Here is a 20,661-nt window from a genome sequence, read left to right as displayed (position 1 = left end):
TACTCCTAGGCATATCATGCGCACTAATTTGATCGAGCATACTTCTTATTAATTTTACTATGAATACAACCATATTTGTTGTGATAAAACCGTGGAGATTATAAAGAGAAAAAGCCGACAATTGATTATTGTTATCATAAATTTGATGATACTAACAATATATAAAATAACTGTACGTGTTGGCTAAAAATTTTTTTTGAATGGCCCATAATGTTACATTATTATTATATTGTGGATTATTCATATTCTGTAATGTTGGTCTTATTTTAGATTTACTATTTTCGTTTATGTAAATTGTGATACAACACTTATTTTTATTTAGAACATTTAATTATTTTTAATGTTTTTGTTTATTAAATATTTAAATTCTATGATAATATGAGTTTAAAAAAATCTTTTATTAGTATAAATACTCTTAAAAAATTTGATGCTTTTGCCAAACCACTTGAAGAAGTTCAAATTAAAACAGTAGGGGGAGGAATTGGTATATAATTTTTAAATAAACATTATTTAAAAATCATTCTGTAATTTATTTTATTTTTTATTGTATGATATTCTCAATTAGTTATTTCTCCACCATCTCATTGTTAATAAAAATCTAAAAGCAACATTGTAAAGTTTACAAAAGCATTTTTATATTTTAAATTGATGGTAGTTATGAAAATAATAAAATTTTTGAAAATTTAATAGTAATAGAAAATTACAGATTAAAATTACAAATTAGAGGTTGTTTTTTATTTAAGTAAAGCTGAGCAGGTATTAATTTTACCTTAAAGTGATTTTTTAATTTTAATTTCAGTAAACAATTGCATATATGTAAATTAAAAAGTTCTTTTTTAGGGAAAATTATCTCCTCTGAATTCACTCCTTTTAAATTATATTTACAAAGTTCCTCTATTTTAGTTATAGTATTGACATAATGAAGTTATCAGTAAATTAATTACAATATTTTTGTAAATTATATATTTAAAATAATTTTATATTTTGGAAATAAATAAGTTTTATTTAAAAGTAATAACTTTTACACAATTGATTGATGGATGTAGGAATGTATTAAACTTTTTATACATTTATTCAATATTCAGAACATTTTCAGGTACTTTCATATCTTTATTTTTGTGGTGATGTTATAATCAAAGGGAATTCTACAATACATTCAGTTAGCAAAAACTGAACATATGAAAATATCTGAAACTATTTTGAATAAGGCCATATTTTGTTTTTAAATATATATATATATACTGAATTATGTTAACAAAATGAATTTAAAGTTTCTTTAGTATGTTTCTTGACAATCGGATATTTGATGATGATAAATTTATTTGAATATCTTGATAACACTCCAACTGAAGAACTTTTTGTTGATACTTCTCGAAATAAAAAACTGCAAATTAATTTAGATATTATAATACCAAGAATTTCATGTGATTGTAAGTTTATTAATGATGTACAAATAAATATCATGAAAATTAAAATTAAATATAAATTGTAGATTTAGCTTTGGATGCAGTTGATAGCTCAGGAGAACAACATTTACATGTCGATCATAATATATATAAAAGAAGACTAGATCTTAATGGTGTACCTTTAAGTGATCCAAAGAAAACTAATGGTAATTTTTAAAGTTTTGTTTTTTTAATAACTTAATATCAAAATTGTAATATTTTCATTTGTATTGTTATTTAAACATTTTTGGAAAAAAATATGCATCCTTGCCAATTATTCAATATTATATACTTTTATTATATTTATTTATTATTTATTATTCACTTAAACAATATATGTACTATTTTAATATTATAATATTGTTTGTAGTGAGTTATGTTGATAAAACCTTAAGTATTCTCTTTTTAATATTTATAAATATCAATTTTATTAAGTCCTAATGTTTTGAGTATATTCTAGATTAGTTTATTGTAATGAATTAATTTTAATTCATACAAATTTATCACTTAATGTTATATTGAAATCTGTAACCTAACACATTTTTTTTATTATTTGTTGTTATTTATATAGATTTTATTATTGCTAGATTTTAGCAAAAATTTATGTTATTTTAATATAAGTATTATATTAATTTATTTTTCAGATGTTGGAAGTAAACCGGTTGATAAGGTAAAAAAAATTTTTTAATACTATTTTATAGATTAAAAGTTGTAATATTTTGGCTTTATTTTATTTTTAGTCATTTAATTCTCTGAAAGCAGCTGAAAATAGTAAAATAAACATTTCTACTAGTTGTGGTAGCTGTTATGGAGCAGAAACTTCTAATAAGCCGTATGATTATAAATAAAACCAGTAGATTATAAAAAGAATTGTTTATAACTTACCAGTAACATTTTTTTAGTTGTTGTAATACTTGTGAAGATGTTCAGAGAGCTTATGCTTTGAAAAGTTGGAATTTTAACCCTAGTGTAATAGAACAATGCAAAAATCAACCTTTAAATGGTAGCTCTGAAAATACATTTAAAGAAGGTTGTCAAATATTTGGTACACTTCAAGTAAATAGGGTTAGTAAAATACCTTTCATTCTTTATTTTTTTAGAAGAGTTTAGAGCTAAAATAGGTTAGAAAAGTTTACTTTGCAAGTACACTAATGTCCTGGTTTCTAACATATTTTAACAATAATTTGTAATTCTATATTAATAATCAAAAACAAATTTAGTTATTATTATATGCTTATACATAAAAACCTAAAATATATATCTTTGATAATTTAGTGAAAAAATAAAAAAAACCCAGCACAGTGTTTAAAGTTTGATGTATTTCCTGAACATTATCAAAAGTTCCACTTTTTACTCGTATCAAGTTTTAACTTTCACTCCATATAAAGAAAAATATTTTATTTGAAAATATAAGTTTGTTGGATAAATGAGGTATACATATCGTATTTAAAAAAAATTTTGTATTGAGCTATATAGACAAAGTAATTTTTTTTTTTAATTTTAAGTTCATGTCATAAGCTTTATTTTAATATATGTTTAAAGTTTAGAGTATTTCAAACACTTTCATAACTTATGCTAAAATTTTTTTATTTTTGTGCAAAACTTTCTTTTTTTATCTTCCCTATTTTTAGTTTTAGTTATTATCTAGTAATAATTCATTTATTATAAACTCGCAAAGAACATTTTTTAGATTTAAATAAAAAAATATATGAATATTTAATTTGTTTTAATATGTAATTAATTACATATTAATTTTTTAGAATTAATCATTTATAAGAAACGTTAGATGAAATGACTAAGCTCTGACATTTTAGTTAAAAAATGTTTAATTAATAGATACACTTCGATAATTATCAATGTATCAGTCTATTGATAGAAAGACGCATTAAGTTCTTTAAACAATATTGAATCGTCATTATTTTAAATAATATCAATATTCAAGTGACTAAAAAATATCTCCCTATAATTAATATGAAAATAAAAGAACTATATCTACTTATTTATTTGAATAAAATATAAATTGTATAAAATTTTTTGACTACAGTACTAAAAGAATACTAAATGATTCCTTCTATTAAATACCAATGTCATTGAAATTTCGTTATTTTAGAATAAAAAGAATGAAAAACAATTTTTTTTAGATCTTCTTTTTTCTTGTCTTTATCCCAATTACTTGGATTTGACCACCCTTATATTAAACTTCCACTTGATACGATCTCCCACATTATCTACGCTCACATCAGCCGTTTTCATATCACATTCAATAATATCCCTCCATTTCTTTTTTGGTCTTTCATTTTCATAACTGTTCTTACAGCTTCTGATTCCTCTTTCCTCATAACACGACCAAACCACATAAATCTATTTAAAATATTGTAAAATCCAGGATTCTTTCCCCATTCAAAATCATACTCATGTGTTCTTCAATATTCTCTCCCATTACCGACATTATCATTCATATCTCCACCTATTACCCCATCCTCATTACAATGTATTTCTTGCATCATCAAAACACTTTTTTGTCTATTACATCATATCTTGTGGTGCACAGGTACTTACTACATTCAACATTTTTTATTCAAATATTAATTTTATGACTATAATTCTGTCACTTTTCTTAACTACTTTACTTTACTTTACTTTTTATGAGGAGAGAACAATCCGAAGCTGTAAGAACAGTTATAGAAATGAATGTTGAAGAAAGAAGAGGTAATGGACGACCAAAAAAGAGATGAAGGAATGCTATTGAATGCAATTTTGAGGACAGCTGATGTGAGCATAGATGATGTGGGAGATCATGTCAAGTGGAAGTTTAGGATAAGTGTGGCCGACCCCCAGTAGTTGGGATTGAGGCGAGGAAGAAGAAAAAAAAGAAGAACTACTATACTTTTTATCTCCTCATCTATTATTATCCCTATACCATTCATTGTATTGGTTTAAACTGAGTATATTATTTTATAACCCTCACTTATTTATCTTGCTTTCTCTCCCTACCACTGCATAGAACAAATATTAACTTTTCTCCTCTTCAATACTTCACTAATTCTCTACTTCTACCAATTATTGTTCCAACATTCTATGTACTTATTCTTGCTTTGTATCTTCATTTTCCTCTTATACATGAGCCTAACCTAGAGTTGAGTGATTATATCCCTACGCTGTTGACACTACAGCATAGTCACTACAAACAGCTACCCTACAAGTTGTCCGTCTGGTATCAAATACTTTATTTTTTAGAATTTTTCTAACTACTTTATTTTTTTCTCAACTGTTGTTCCCACATTCCTGTGAGAGCAAAGAAAAAATGGTGACAGATTTAAAAAAAACCCAGCACAGGGGGGTCGCGGCACAGTGGTGACGTGGCATAGTTGGATCAAGTATAATGATATCTGACAGTGATTAAAATCACTATCAAAAAAAAACGCTTCGATGCAAATCTTTAGATAGTGTTTAATTTTAAAAAATTGGTGGATTATTCCAAAAGCTTCATAAACTGCTATAAAATATAACTGCTAAATTGAAAAAATTTCGAAAATTAGCGATTTTTAAATTCGTAATTTTTTTGGAGGTTGCCCCCATTTACGGGGAACGAGTGAATTTTTTTCAATTTTTGAGGGTAATGTCTTTGACTAGATATAATTTGTGATCTTTTGACGTATCATTGAAAGAAATCGGTTCGGTGAGAGCTGAAAAAAAGTGGTAACAGACACAAAAAAAAAAACACATCTTAGTAAAACCAAAACCTTCTCAGCTTCGCATCGAAGCTAAAAAGGACGATGGCCCGAGTACAACACAAACAGAAACCAACGTGATATATTTGGCGACAAATTAACACAAAACCCCACTGGATATTTGTCACCGAACGTAAACGAAAAGACCGTGCATATCACAACAACATCGTAGACTATACTATCAAGCAATATGAAAAAAAAAATTTCCCTCGTTCCCCGTAAATGGGGGAAACCTCAAAAAAAATTACAAATTTAAAAATCGCTAATTTTCGAAATTTTTTCAATTTTTTTTACTAAAAACTGCCGTAACTTTTTCAAAAATGAACATATCAATATAATTTTTTTTTTTTATAGATGCTTGATGTTTTTATCTATCATTTGGTATATATTTTTTGTAAATCTGACACTTAACCTGCCCACGGGAGGGGATTTAAAATGACAACTTTTTTACAAAAAATTAACTTTTTCAACTTAACTTTTGAAAATGTTCCGGAAGGTCTGACACTTTTATATATATCTTAAATTAAAGCAAATGTAATATACTTTAATTTGAAAAAAAAAAAATTTGACCTCTGGACTGGTCTTCATGGTGAAAACGGCTACCGAATGTTATTTTTGTGTGAAATTTCTCGATTTTATATTTTACATTTTTTACTTTAAAAGGCTATTATTTTTTAAAAAATGTATGGATCAATACAATTTTTTTATGACAAATAATATTTTTTAATAATCCCTTTTTCATTCGACATACTTTATTTTAATCAAAATATTAATAAGGAACTAGCAGATCATGTAGCTTTTGGAATAATATACCAATTTTTTTAAATTAAACACAATCTAAAGATTTGCATCGAAGCGTTTTTTTTTATAGTGATTTTAATCACTGTCAGATATCATTATACTTGATCCAACTATGCGACGTCACCATTGTGCCGCGACCCCCTTGTGCTGGGTTTTGTTTATGGTGTAAAACTAATGGACTCTTAATAAATTTAAAAAAATGCTCTCAAATTACATTTACTCATTCTTAAATATACAGTATTAATCAGTTTATGATTGATAGTTATGTATCTAATGTTTATAACATTAAAGATCTAAAGGTTATTTTATTCAGTAAATTATCTTTTTTTAGCACATTGATTAGACTTGTAGTAAGGCTCCTAGAACAATAGGTGTTTTGAAAATAAATTGTAGTGCATTTAATAATATATTGTTTATTAAAACGTTATATTTTTCTTTACTTACATTAATTCTTGAATACGCATCTATAACTTGGTTTCCATATCAAACATGTGAGTGATATTAATAGAATCGAACCTTTACAGAAACGTTTTTTACACATGCAACAATGTTTGTTAAATTTTTAATTTAGTCTATAATAATGTGAATTGTCCAAAAATTTTAGGTATTATTCCTTGATATATTATTTATGACAACTGTTAACCCAGTGATTTAAAAATTATGCAATTTATTAAAAGTCATTGAGGACAAAGATTTTTACTTATAAAAATTCATTTTATTTTCATAACTAAAATTTGGATTTTTCTATGTTTTATAAGTTTCATTTAAATGAACTGATATAGATTGGCTCATTAAGAGTATAGCTCCACCAGTCCTGATTTGTACTGAAAATTTAAATTGAGGCGAATGCCCAAGTTGTTTACCCCCCACATATTACCTCATTGATTAAGAAAAATGTATAACTAAAATAGGCAAATGAATATTCCCTTTTGTGGCTATTATTTTAAGGGAAGTTGAATGGCTAACATTAAAAAAAGTCATCCTTTATATATACATCATAACTATTATTAAGCTTTCCAATATTTTTAAATGTATCATACTATAATAATCTATTAATTATTCAAATATTTTTTGCCATACTATTTTATCAAAATTATCAATTCATAATTTCTGTGTGTTTTAAGAAAATGAAAATGAGTAAACTTTTCACTGTTCAAATGATAAATAGGTAATGAATCAATATTTATTAAGTGCTTGCTTTTTTTATAATTGTTTTTCTATACTATTATATTATCAAATATTTATCTTTTTAACATACATTTAGTCTTTTATTCATATTTTTCTATTTTTTATGTGTATTAATTTTTTTTATATTATTAGGTTGGAGGAAGTTTCCACATAGCTCCAGGAACTAGTTTTTCGATTAACAACATGCATGGTAAGTAATACATAAAATATAGAATTAATACATAAGGAACCAAAAAAATAATATTAATTTTTATGTATTTAAACTCTTTAGAGTAGCATTTGGTTGTGATAATATACAAGTTGAATGATTAACTATGCCTAACACAATATCTGTTATAGCAAATAAATGTAGATATACATATGTAACTAAGAAAAAAACAAAATGATTATTTTAAGAGAAATTGAGTGGCAATGTTAAAAGAATCATCCTGTTCACCTTATTAGTATAAAACATATTTGAATATTTTATTTTCAAAAGTTAATCATATTCTGGTTTTTTGATTCTTAAAAAAAAAAAAATAATAATAATAAATATTATCTGTACTTCTTTCCCCTTTAAAATAGTATTAATTTTAGTTTTTTAATGGAATCTTACAGAGTGATTAGTTAATCATAAACCACTTGATTACTTCTAAAATAAATACAATATAATTATAATACATATATTTCTTGATTTATCAGCTATTAATTACTTTTTAGGATTATTTATTATAACATATAGGGATGTCAATTTTTTTTTTTTAATGGTACATTTATAAATAGCTTATAAAATATAAAATTATGTAGTTAAAAAAATAACTGGTCAATAAAAATTTTTAACATGCTTTTATTAGATTCATCTGTATGTTTATTTGTTTGTAACTTTCCTTTGACTAAGAGCAAGTGGCTTACTAATGTTATTATATCCAACTACTATAAATGCGTTCATTGGCTGAGCGGGCTAAGGTGCAGTTGCTCGCTGACAACAACCCCTGGATTTCACCAGTCGTGAATTCTAATTCCGTACACATCCGAAAATAAATATTTATTTTTTTTCAACAATTTTCGGCATTGGTGCCTTAAATTGAACTGAGTTTTCGTCAATCCTCTTATTTATGATGCTGTTTCCCCACATCCAAAAAAAAGACATACATACATACCGCAGCTATTTATGTAAAAAAATATAGTTAATAAAAACTAAAAAACACACTCATAGCATATGAAACTAAAAAGTAAAAAAAAATATAGTTTTAAAAATGAAAAAAAAAACACTTTTAAACTATATTTATTATACCAGAACTTTGGAAGTTATTCTTTTTTATACTTAGGTGGGATAAAAACTATGGTCGGGAAATGACTAGTGATAAAATTAGCAACATCCACTTCTCTCCTCAGTCATTACTGAAAATTGTTCATTACTTCTGAAATACTGATCCAAAAGTTATTATCTATCAGTTATTTTCTTAATTAGATTATTATCTGTTCAGTAAGCTAGATAATTATGTATGTTACCATTTGAACAAATTTAATTGACATCCATATAAGTTTATAGATTAATATGTAACTAAAAAAAAATATATATTTTATTTAATATTATATATATATTGCAAGTAATTAAGTGTTTTATGATAACTTGATCATCGTGTATATGTTTAACTAGCTTAAAAATAAGAAAATAACTGGTTCATATCAACTTTTGAACCAGTATTTTGAAAGATTATAACAACTATAATAACTGGAGGTGAAGTATGACTTTATTTTTGATAATTTTCTCATTTTTAAGCTAATTAAACATATATTTTTCCATTTAAGAACTTAAATTGATACTTTTTAATATTATTTTAATACCAAATATTTTTTTTGAAAATTATAGAACATAGAATACTATTAACTTATGAAAAGAAAAAATTATACATAACATCTTTTATAGATATTAAGTGATGCATAGTAAATCGATCATTTTGTATATATCTTATACAAGAATTTTGGAACTAGTGTGTCACATTAATAAAATTAATAACATTAACATTAACAGTAACATTAATAAAATACTTGAGTTAAAACTTTATCATAATTATTAATTATAAATAATTTTTAAATGGAAGTATTTCCCTGTGTATAGGGGATAAGAATACTTCCACGGCACCTCTGCCAGTCGTAAGAGGTGACTAATGAGGTTGTGTCAGGTCGACAGCCTGCGTAAAAATCTTTGTCAAAAAAGTATGAGGATTTCTGAACAAATCTTAGGCGGATTGCCTCATCTCGGATGTACGCGGGGACAACAGAAAGTAGTTAAAAACGGAGAAGGCCTAAGGAATAAAGTGTTTGATACCAGCCGGACAACTTTTTTTTCTAAATAAAAACTTATTAAAAAATAAATTTAGCACACAATAAAAATAAATATTATGAAATTGTATTGTTAATCAATTAAAGGCTTTAAAAATATGCCCAATTTCATAATATGAAGTTGGGCATATTATGTTATAGATAAAATAAGAATAAATGAATTACTATAACTAGATTAATGATTGTAAATAATGAAAATATTAATATTTAATTAACGAAAATAATTTTATGATGTAACTTTGTTTATATAGTACATGACGTGCATCCATATACTTCGTCATCCTTTAATACATCTCATAAAATAAGACACTTGTCATTTGGTCAAAAGGTAGATTCTATCCCTGGTGATGGTGGTAACCCTTTGGACTCATCTGAAAGTATTGCTACTGAAGGTAATTATATTTGTATTGATGTTTTAAAATAATAAATTAGTATTTTATTGAGCCTTATAGCCTACAAGAGCATTTTTGGAAAAACAAAATTATTGGTGTCAACATTTTTCTGATAATTAATCAGTGGCATATTATGAGAAATAAAAAAATTTAGTGTGTTTGTACCTTTAAAGTATTAAACAGAATTCAAATTTTCTTTATATTACAACTTAAAAATTATTAGTTAGTCAATATTCTATTCATAGAACATGTATATGAGTTAAATTTAAACTTATTTAACACATTAAATGAAAAAAATTAATATTTTTTTAAATGGAATGTTGTAACTCAATTAGCAATTTTGAAAAAAAAATTAAATTCCTTTAAATAAAACTATAATATCACTTTTGGTCTTTTACCTATAATGGCTCAATATAGTATTTTATCAACTCAAATCAACATGTGTAAATAATACTATTGTAGATTTTAAAATTGTTGTCTGAAAAGGTTCTTACACAAAATAAATTATTTTTCAGTAAATTGTTTTTAAAAATAAAATTATCATATAGTTAATTGAAACTTATAATTTTGTTTTTTAAGATAACTTGACATATAATGGGAACAATTTTATTTAGAGCTTGAAAGATACTTTATTAATTTTTTAATGTATTTATCAAAAAAAAAAAAAAAAATTGTCCTGTTGAAAGAAGGGGACAAGAATACTTCCAGTCATAAGAATCGACTAATGAGGTTACATCAGATCGGTAACCTGTGTAAAATTTTGTTAAAAAGGTNTCGACTAATGAGGTTACATCAGATCGGTAACCTGTGTAAAATTTTGTTAAAAAGGTTTCCTGAACAGATCATAGGTATATTATCCCATCTCAGGTGAATGTGGGAACAACAGTTGAGAAAAAAATAAAGTAGTTAGAAAAATTCTAAAAAATAAAGTATTTGATACCAGACGGACAACTTGTAGNGAATGTGGGAACAACAGTTGAGAAAAAAATAAAGTAGTTAGAAAAATTCTAAAAAATAAAGTATTTGATACCAGACGGACAACTTGTAGGGTAGCTGTTTGTAGTGACTATGCTGTAGTGTCAACAGCGTAGGGATATAATCACTCAACTCTAGGTTAGGCTCATGTATAAGAGGAAAATGAAGATACAAAGCAAGAATAAGTACATAGAATGTTGGAACAATAATTGGTAGAAGTAGAGAATTAGTGAAGTATTGAAGAGGAGAAAAGTTAATATTTGTTCTATGCAGTGGTAGGGAGAGAAAGCAAGATAAATAAGTGAGGGTTATAAAATAATATACTCAGTTTAAACCAATACAATGAATGGTATAGGGATAATAATAGATGAGGAGATAAAAAGTATAGTAGTTCTTCTTTTTTTTCTTCTTCCTCGCCTCAATCCCAACTACTGGGGGTCGGCCACACTTATCCTAAACTTCCACTTGACATGATCTCCCACATCATCTATGCTCACATCAGCTGTCCTCAAAATTGCATTCAATAGCATTCCTTCATCTCTTTTTTGGTCGTCCATTACCTCTTCTTTCTTCAACATTCATTTCTATAACTGTTCTTACAGCTTCGGATTGTTCTCTCCTCATAAAAAGTAAAGTAAAGTAAAGTAGTTAAGAAAAGTGACAGAATTATAGTCATAAAATTAATATTTGAATAAAAAATGTTGAATGTAGTAAGTACCTGTGCACCACAAGATATGATGTAATAGACAAAAAAGTGTTTTGATGATGCAAGAAATACATTGTAATGAGGATGGGGTAATAGGTGGAGATATGAATGATAATGTCGGTAATGGGAGAGAATATTGAAGAACACATGAGTATGATTTTGAATGGGGAAAGAATCCTGGATTTTACAATATTTTAAATAGATTTATGTGGTTTGGTCGTGTTATGAGGAAAGAGGAATCAGAAGCTGTAAGAACAGTTATGAAAATGAAAGACCAAAAAAGAAATGGAGGGATATTATTGAATGTGATATGAAAACGGCTGATGTGAGCGTAGATAATGTGGGAGATCGTATCAAGTGGAAGTTTAATATAAGGGTGGTCAAATCCAAGTAATTGGGATAAAGACAAGAAAAAAGAAGATCTAAAAAAAATTGTTTTTCATTCTTTTTATTCTAAAATAACGAAATTTCAATGACATTGGTATTTAATAGAAGGAATCATTTAGTATTCTTTTAGTACTGTAGTCAAAAAATTTTATACAATTTATATTTTATTCAAATAAATAAGTAGATATAGTTCTTTTATTTTCATATTAATTATAGGGAGATATTTTTTAGTCACTTGAATATTGATATTATTTAAAATAATGACGATTCAATATTGTTTAAAGAACTTAATGCGTCTTTCTATCAATAGACTGATACATTGATAATTATCGAAGTGTATCTATTAATTAAACATTTTTTAACTAAAATGTCAGAGCTTAGTCATTTCATCTAACGTTTCTTATAAATGATTAATTCTAAAAAATTAATATGTAATTAATTACATATTAAAACAAATTAAATATTCATATATTTTTTTATTTAAATCTAAAAAATGTTCTTTGCGAGTTTATAATAAATGAATTATTACTATTTATAAATTATTCAGTCATATAAAAAAATTAACATCTTATAGCTGCTCCAACTCCCATAAAAGTTCCAAAAGTTCCACCACTTTGCATCATTGTAATACCCATTTTTCCGACAAGTTCTGTTCCTCTAAATCCAGACCTTAAACAAATTAAAAATTATATAATATTGACTATTTGTATATTGTATAGCAAGTGAAATCTTACCTAAAGGCGCTAAGACCACCGAATAACATTCCTATAGTAATACCAATTGTAGCTCCCATTATGAAAGAATTTGATATTTTGTCATAACATGATGGTTTTTGCCCGTATATTCCAGTTGGTGGTGGAACCATTATTAAAAAATATTAAGTTTCACTAACGTGGAATTACTGGAAAGTTAGAACACCCTTTTGTTTTATGCTATTATAAAGTTTACTGTTCACCTCGCAAATATTATGCTTGTTGTACATCATTAGTTGTGGTGTGGGCTTATCTATGCACTATAATTTTTATGTATTATATAGTTGATAAAAGTCAGTAAAAAATTATTCAGGTGATTTGATAAATAGATAATAGATAGCTATTATCTTCGAACTATTGACTGAAACTGACGGGAAAACACCTATGCCACGAACTGATAATGCTCCGACATTTACATACTTCAACATTTGACAAAGTAGTAATTGTTACGACCATCTGATACCACAGGTTACCAAAACTACGACGGATTTTACTCCGACATTAAATTTCANACAGGTTACCAAAACTACGACGGATTTTACTCCGACATTAAATTTCAAAAATATAGTTTAAAAAAACACGCTTTTAAAGCACATCGAACTAAAAAGTTAAAAATAATTTTTAAAATAAGCTTAAAACAATAATGAACAAAAAAAATACTAGTATTATAGTGATAAAAGCGTCAGGCGCTTAATATACAAAAAATATGGCACAAAACACGCTTTTATCACAATATTAACAAGGGGAGGTCACGTAGATGGGGTCACCGATTTTCATAAAATTTATATAGATCTAATCTATATTGAATACAGAATCAGATGTATTTGGAATTTTTTGCCAATGCCCCCCCTAAGTCGAGAAAATTGATTTTGAAAATTTTTAATTAGCTTAAATGGGGTCATTTTTCTTCCGGTAAGAACCCGTGTTATGGTCCAGTGGACTATACGTGATCCCACAAAATGTACAGACTCGGGAACNATTAGCTTAAATGGGGTCATTTTTCTTCCGGTTAAGAACCCGTGTTATGGTCCAGTGGACTATACGTGATCCCACAAAATGTACAGACTCGGGATCGAGTCTCGGCGACAGATGAAATTTTTTGCTTTTTTTTCACTGTTTTCTCTTTAAATTATTAATTTTACGGAATATTTGTTAAATTTTTTATAGTAATAAATAAAATATATTTTTATATTAACCGAGTAAGAGTATATAAATTATAAAGGAAAGAGATTTTTGAAAGGTTTAACGTTCAGTGCTAGGTTTTGCGTGTAGTTCATATTTTATGAAGGAGTAAAGTTAATCATTTTTTTTTTTCATTAAATAAAATTTATTCATTTGAATTGAATTATATTTATTGATTAATATTTACGTGTATTTAAAACTCTTACATTATTATTTTTTAATTACTATTTAATAATCAAATTAATAATAATAAAAAATATAATTATAAATTATTATTTATTCAATTGACTATGACTTTTGTCATATAACAAACATACATTTTTTTGAAAATTACAATAGGTTAAATTAAAATATATAATGATTTTATATATATTTAAATCCTCATAATCATCTCTTTATACATATACTCTTACCTGGTTAATAGTAAAAGTTATATTTATGTGTATAAAAGTTTAGTTTACTTTAATCATAGTTTTACCATTGGACAATCGATAATTTGTACCATCAAAATGTGCTTTGAATGCAAATAAAACTATATAGATAAATAAAATGTATACAAAAATTTAACAAATATTACGTAAAATTAATAATTTAAAGAGAAAACAGTGAAAAAAAAAGCAAAAAATTTCATCAGTCCCTGAGACTCGATCCCGAGCCTATACGTGTTGTGGGATCACGTATAGTCCACTGGACCATAACACGAGTTGTTAACCGGAAGAAAAATGACCCCATTTAAGCTAATTAAAAATTTTCAAAGTCAATTTTCTCGACTTAGGGGGGGCATTGGCAAAAAATTCCAAATACGTCTGATTCTGTATTCAATATAGATTAGATCTATATAAATTTTATGAAAATCGGTGACCCCATCACTGTAACCTCCCCTTGTAAGTATTTTTCGTTCATTATAGTTTTAAGCTTATTTTAAAAATTATTTTTAACTTTTTAGTTCGATTTGCTTTAAAAACGTGTTTTTTTACTTTTTTTAAACTATATTTTTATTATTATATTTTTCTTTTTATAATTTTGATTTTTAGCCAATGAAAATAATAGCATGTTTACTAAAGTAAAAAAAATTAAGTACTCTCCTAAAATAAATTCTGAATACGCCTAAGGGGAATATCTCATTAACAAACGTTAGCCTTAAATCCAATGCATTTTATTATATTCATTTTGAATTTTCCTGACTTTAATAATTAAATTTTAAATATATTTTTGTTACACTGATGTAATTTTTCCTGTAAAGCACTTATTATTCCCGGCGAGGCCGTGTATTCCTACCGGAATCAGTGGTCTACTTACTTACGAGTATGGCCCAAAAAAGCTTACTCGCTTTCGGCTCATGAGGCTCGTAGGGCCCCCCGCTAGGCGAAGCCTAGTTAAAAATTAATACTATATTAAAAATATTATTAATTTTTAACTAAAAAATATTTAACTCAAAATTTATTATATGAATTATAAGTGTAACTACGATTTATTTGTATAATAATGATTCATCTTGCAAACAATGAATGAATCTCGTTTTTATGGTTTTTTATTTTATCACTTTTATTTAAATTAATTCAGCCAATTATCTTGTATTTAATTCATTATTTTTTTTAAATTCTAACGATAGTTTAATTATTATATTATATTTCTATGCATTTCAATGAAATAATTTTAATTGAATATTTAAATCTATAACTATTCTCTAATATAAAATGCTAAAACATTTCTTTTTTAATTAAATTTTATCGAAATTTTGAAAAGTGTTACCTTATTCAAAAATAATTTGTTATTGTCCCGTGTGTTGACTAATTTTAATAATTATTTTTAGATTTGTTAATTTATTTTCTGTTTTCTATTTATGAATGTTAATTTTATTAGTAACATCGAAAAATTTCATAAATTTAAATAAAAATCAAATAGCTTCAACTAGATAAAGTTCAGGTTCTTTTGACACATAGATTAGCAAAATCGACGTGATAGAATAAATTTGTATGGATAAATCTCCCAACTCGAATGAAAAAAACAATAAGGTAATCACGACTAGTAAGTCAAACATCATTAATCATTTCAGGGGTTTGCAATCTTAGCATATGACTACTTATTAGAATAATTTAAAATATTATTTTAAGTATAAATATCATTTTATATTTACTCAAAATACAAATTTAATTAATACTATTTGAAAATATATTCAAATGGAAACTTATTCAAAATTTTACAGTTTTCCCCTGTAGACACGAATAATATTTTTATCTATAACTAATGAAAAGATTTAATGGAACTTATTTTAATCGATGTCTAGTTTCAACGTGTGATTATTTCTTTTATATCCATTTATATCTATTTATTTAACCACCTTATTTTATTTTATAATTTGTATTGTACATACTTAACTACGTCAACAATAGAGCTATTATTTTGTGTGAGGCAACTAATAGAAAAGTTTAGGGAAAAGAAGAAAAAGCTGTGTGTGGTATTTATAGATTTGAAGAAAGCATATGATAGAGTACCGAGAGTGGTTTTAAAGTGGGCATTAATGAGAAAAGTAGTCTCGAAAAGGTACATAAATATAATTTAAGATATTAGGTTTTAACAGAGAAGTCTTAGGGTAAAAGTAAGAGTACCCCAAGGTTCCGTTTTAAGCCTATACTTATTTTCTATAGTGATGAATGAAATTACTAGAGAAATACAAGGAGAGGTGCCGTGGTGCATGTTGTTTGCTGATGATATAGTGTTAATAGGAGAAAATTAATCAAAGGCTAGAGATGTGGAGATCAGCTCTTGAAGAAAAGGGTTTAAGAATAAGTAGAAGTAAGACAAAGTATATAGAGTACGAGTTTGATAAAGGAGCACATGAAGTAGTTGAAATGAGGAGGTCAGTGACAATAGGCGAGGACGTTATTGAAGAGGTGGAGAGTTTTAAGTATTTAGGATCAGTTGTACAAAAAAGAGCGGTGATATTGACGAGGATGTAAGACACAGGATTAAATACAGATGATTAAAGTGGAGAGAAGCGTCTGGTATGTTATGCGATAAAAGAATTCCAATGAGGTTGAGAGGTAAATTTTACAAGACTATAATAAGGCCAGCTATGATGTATGGTTCAGAGTGTTGGGCGGTGGATAAGAAAGTAGAGCATAGAATAAGTGTAGCAGAGATGAGAATGCTTAGATAGATGAGTGGAGTGACTAGAAAATATAGAATAAGGAACGAACATATAAGAGGGAATATAGGTGTAGCGTCAATCGTGGATAAGATGAGAGAAAATAGACTTAGAAGGTTTGATCATGTTATGAGGAGAAAGGAATCGGAAGCGGTAAGAATAGTTATAGAAATAAATGTTGAAGGAAGTAGAGGTAGAGGAAGACCAAAAAAGAGATGGAGATATGTTATTGAATGCAATATGAGGACAGCTGATGTGAAAGTAGATGTGGGAGATTGTGTTAAGTGGAAGTTTAGGATAAGGGTGGCCGACCCCAAGTAGTTGGGATTAAGGCGAGGAAGAAGTATTGTCATATTTAACTCCTTGTTATACTACATAACATAGTTTTATTCTATAATTAATAACTTTAATTAATATTCTATTAACTAATTTTTGTGTAATTGTCATGCTATAATATTTAATATAATAAAAGCTATGAAAAAAACTGTGTATTTCATTGCATTGAACAATTCCAATAGTTTAATTATAACTACATTATTTGCAAAGGCGTAAAGCATTTGAGTAAATGTATTTGAATAAAAGTATTCAAATACTTTCATTGGTATTGAATAGTATTTTTAAATACATTTAATAAAAAGTATCTGAGTAGTATTTTAAATACAATTATTTAGTATTTAATACTGTTTAATATTCAGTACTATTAATATATTTTTTTTTTTTAATTTGCTAACCGTAACACAGCAAGCAAATTAAACTCAGTCAAAATGAAAATTGAGAATAATTCTCTGTTATTTTATATGTTACATTATAGTATAACATAATTATTGTGCTTATCTAAATGCTATTATGTATACATCTATTTTTAATACATCAGTTGAACCTACAATAGCCTATTGCAGGTTCAAATGATTTACTCTATTGTCAATAAGACATACTTTACAGGTTTTTACACGTGTACTAATATTTATTTTTTTCACTGATTAGTCTCCAATAATTAATTTTATTTATCTCTAACAAAAAATATCGAAAATAATAAATGAGTTCTCTAAATTTAAGAGTACTCAATATTTGACTCTTGGCAATTATTTAGGTGAAACCTTTTGCTCTTAGTTAAAATAAAAACATTATTATTATTTTTTAATTGTATTCTTAGTATTTGAAATACTTTTGTAAAGTAATTGAGTATTACTCAAATACTTTTGTATGAAAAGTATTCAAATAGTATTTTAAATACATTTTTTTTTAAATATTTGAATATTATTTAAAATACTTTTTAAAAGTATTTCTTACAACTATGATTATTTGTTAACTATTTTATTTATATTTCAGGTTCAACTATGTTTCAATATTATTTAAAAATAGTTCCTACTCTATATCAGAGGAAAGATAAAACTGTTTTCTCAACTAATCAGTTTTCTGTAACTAAACATAATAAGGTATGATAATTAATAAAAAAAAAAATTTGAGTCCTTTTATCTATTAAATTTTGTACAACTTTTATCTAACGTTATAAAATTTTAAATTCCTAGTTCTAAAAAATTCTATTTTATTTTTTTTATTGAATTCATTTTAAAAGAACAAATACTTTAAGAGTTGGAAACCATTTTATGGTTAATAATAAGTAAATTATTTACTGTGTAACTATCATTTGATTATTACAAAAATTTCATTGATTTGAAACAGAGCAAAATTTTTATTACAGTTCTTCTATGTATTGTAAACATTTCAAAATTTTTCAATTCGTTGGAAATCATTAGATTTGTTTGATGTGGTAGATAGTCTACTAAAATAATTTATTTTAGGGTACAACATTTCCTATAATTACTATGATAGCATTACTTGACTTTTTTTTTGTTTTATTAACTACTTATACAGAAATACTTATTTCTGATTAGACTTCACTTTAAATTAATTTATTTTTTCATTAATATCTTGGACTTGAGTCTGAGTAATAGTTCTTTTTTTAATGCTACTATAATCATAGTGTAAATTATATGTATTTTAACAGAATGTTTAACACATCTCTTAATAGAATAACATTTACTATATGGAACTTAATCATAAATAGCTCTTTTTGTAAGTCAATAAAAAAAAAACCCAGCACAGGGGGGTCGCGGCACAGTGGTGTCGTGGTGTAGTTGGATCAAGTATAATGATATCTGACAGTGATTAAAATCACTATAAAAAAAAACGCTTCGATGCAAATCTTTAGATTGTGTTTAATTTTAAAAAATTGGTATATTATTCCAAAAGCTACATGATCTGCTAGTTCCTTATTAATATCCTAATTAAGATAAAGTATGTTGAATGAAAAAGGGATTATTAAAAAATATTATTTCTCATAAAAAAATTGTGTTGATCCATACACTTTTCAATAAGTTATAGCATTATAAAGTTAAAAATGTAAAAAATAAAATCGAGAATTTTCACACGAAAATAGCATTCGGTAGCGTTTTTCTCGTGAAGACAAGACCAGAGGTCAAATTTTTTTCATTAAATTAAAGTATATTACATTAGAATTAATTTAAGATATATATAAAAGTGTCAGACCTTCCAGAACATTTTCAAATGTTAAGTTGAAAAAATTAATTTTTTGTAAAAAAGTTGTCATTTTAAATCCCCCCTGTGGGTAGGTAAAAAGTCAGATTTATAAAAAAAATATACCAAATGATAGGTAATGACATCATGCATCTATAAAAAAAAGAATTATATTGATATGTATATTTTAAAAAAGTTACGGCAGTTTTTAGTAAAAAAAATTGAAAAAATTAGCGATTTTTCAATTTGTAATTTTTTTGGAGGTTTCCCCCATTTACGGAAAACGAGGGAAATTTTTTCAATTTTTAAGGGTAATGTCTTCGACTAGATACGATTTGTGATCTTTTGACGTATCATTAAAAGAAATCCGTTCAGTGAGAGCTGAGAAAAAGTGGTGATAAAAAAAAAAAAAAACACATCATAGTAAAACCAATACCTTCTCAGCTGCGCATCGAAGCTAAAAAATTGTTTATTATATCCAAGATAGATATAAGAAACGCCCGAAGTTTTATCTAATATAATTACAAAACATATTAAATTTAAAAGAATTTAATGTTTCTTTAACTCAATTTTTTAATTAATTGTAGATAATAGCTTTTGAGAGAGGCACATCAGGAATGCCTGGTGTATTTTTCAGTTATGAATTATCTCCCATTATGGTCAAATTTACTGAAAGACAAAGGTTAGTTTTATCAGTAAAATATCCAAAATTTATATTGATTTTTTTTTTTCTTATAGATTATTGGGACATTTGATTACTCAGTTCTTATGTAACATAAGTGGTGTATTTATATGTTTTTGGATTATTGATTTATTTATGTATAAAATTTCTAAAATGTATAATTTACATACAAATAATTTACCAAAATCATCCAAATAAAACATTCACTATGTTTATTATATTTATTTAAGAAGTTATTAATAAAATGTATGGTAAAATATTGTTTTAATAAATGTTTATAATTTAAAATTTATTGTGTTTTTATTATTTACGAATTTTAATTTATGCACCTAACTAAATTAAAATTAAAAAAATACTTCACTATTTTTCTAATAACTTAAAATTCAAGGTATTAAAATATATATTTAAC

The 20,661-nt window shown here is 25.8% G+C and overlaps 2 protein-coding genes across 2 annotated transcripts; one reads left to right on the top strand and one right to left on the bottom strand.

Annotated features, from left to right (window-relative positions):
• Nucleotides 1–180: 180 nt before the first annotated feature.
• Nucleotides 181–20,540, top strand: LOC126899050 (endoplasmic reticulum-Golgi intermediate compartment protein 3). Its single transcript, XM_050673566.1, has 11 exons — nucleotides 181–484; nucleotides 1,272–1,430; nucleotides 1,493–1,612; nucleotides 2,090–2,115; nucleotides 2,186–2,277; nucleotides 2,348–2,510; nucleotides 7,298–7,355; nucleotides 9,742–9,882; nucleotides 18,362–18,468; nucleotides 20,158–20,252; nucleotides 20,309–20,540. The coding sequence occupies exons 1-11, from the start codon at nucleotides 379–381 to the stop codon at nucleotides 20,448–20,450; spliced, it is 1,209 nt and encodes a 402-aa protein (XP_050529523.1). The 5' UTR covers nucleotides 181–378; the 3' UTR covers nucleotides 20,451–20,540.
• On the bottom strand, nucleotides 12,407–12,934 carry LOC126899055 (reactive oxygen species modulator 1). The gene is made up of 2 exons (XM_050673578.1): nucleotides 12,685–12,934; nucleotides 12,407–12,619 (listed from the first exon to the last, which is right to left on the bottom strand). Exons 1-2 carry the CDS (start codon nucleotides 12,813–12,815, stop codon nucleotides 12,511–12,513), a joined length of 240 nt encoding a protein of 79 aa, XP_050529535.1. The 5' UTR covers nucleotides 12,816–12,934; the 3' UTR covers nucleotides 12,407–12,510.
• Nucleotides 20,541–20,661: the final 121 nt, after the last annotated feature.

The sequence above is a fragment of the Daktulosphaira vitifoliae genome, unplaced genomic scaffold (genome assembly GCF_025091365.1).
Source record: "Daktulosphaira vitifoliae isolate Bord-2020 unplaced genomic scaffold, ASM2509136v1 Scaffold_2, whole genome shotgun sequence".
NCBI lineage: Eukaryota > Metazoa > Arthropoda > Insecta > Hemiptera > Phylloxeridae > Daktulosphaira > Daktulosphaira vitifoliae.
Note: the sequence above shows the minus strand (reverse complement) of the source record. Positions and strands in the feature narration are given on the sequence as shown.

What these genes read in the sequence shown, in the direction of transcription:
- LOC126899055 (XM_050673578.1), bottom strand. Translation starts at nt 12,815, where the DNA reads ATGGTTCCACCACCAACTGGAATATACGGGCAAAAACCATCATGTTAT. An exon ending in GGTGGTCTTAGCGCCTTTAG is followed by an intron (nt 12,620 to 12,684) that starts GTAAGATTTCAC and finishes AATTTGTTTAAG; the next exon opens with GTCTGGATTTAGAGGAACAG.
- LOC126899050 (XM_050673566.1), top strand. Translation starts at nt 379, where the DNA reads ATGAGTTTAAAAAAATCTTTTATTAGTATAAATACTCTTAAAAAATTT. An exon ending in TGAAAGTATTGCTACTGAAG is followed by an intron (nt 9,883 to 18,361) that starts GTAATTATATTT and finishes TTTATATTTCAG; the next exon opens with GTTCAACTATGTTTCAATAT. An exon ending in AAATTTACTGAAAGACAAAG is followed by an intron (nt 20,253 to 20,308) that starts GTTAGTTTTATC and finishes TTTTTCTTATAG; the next exon opens with ATTATTGGGACATTTGATTA.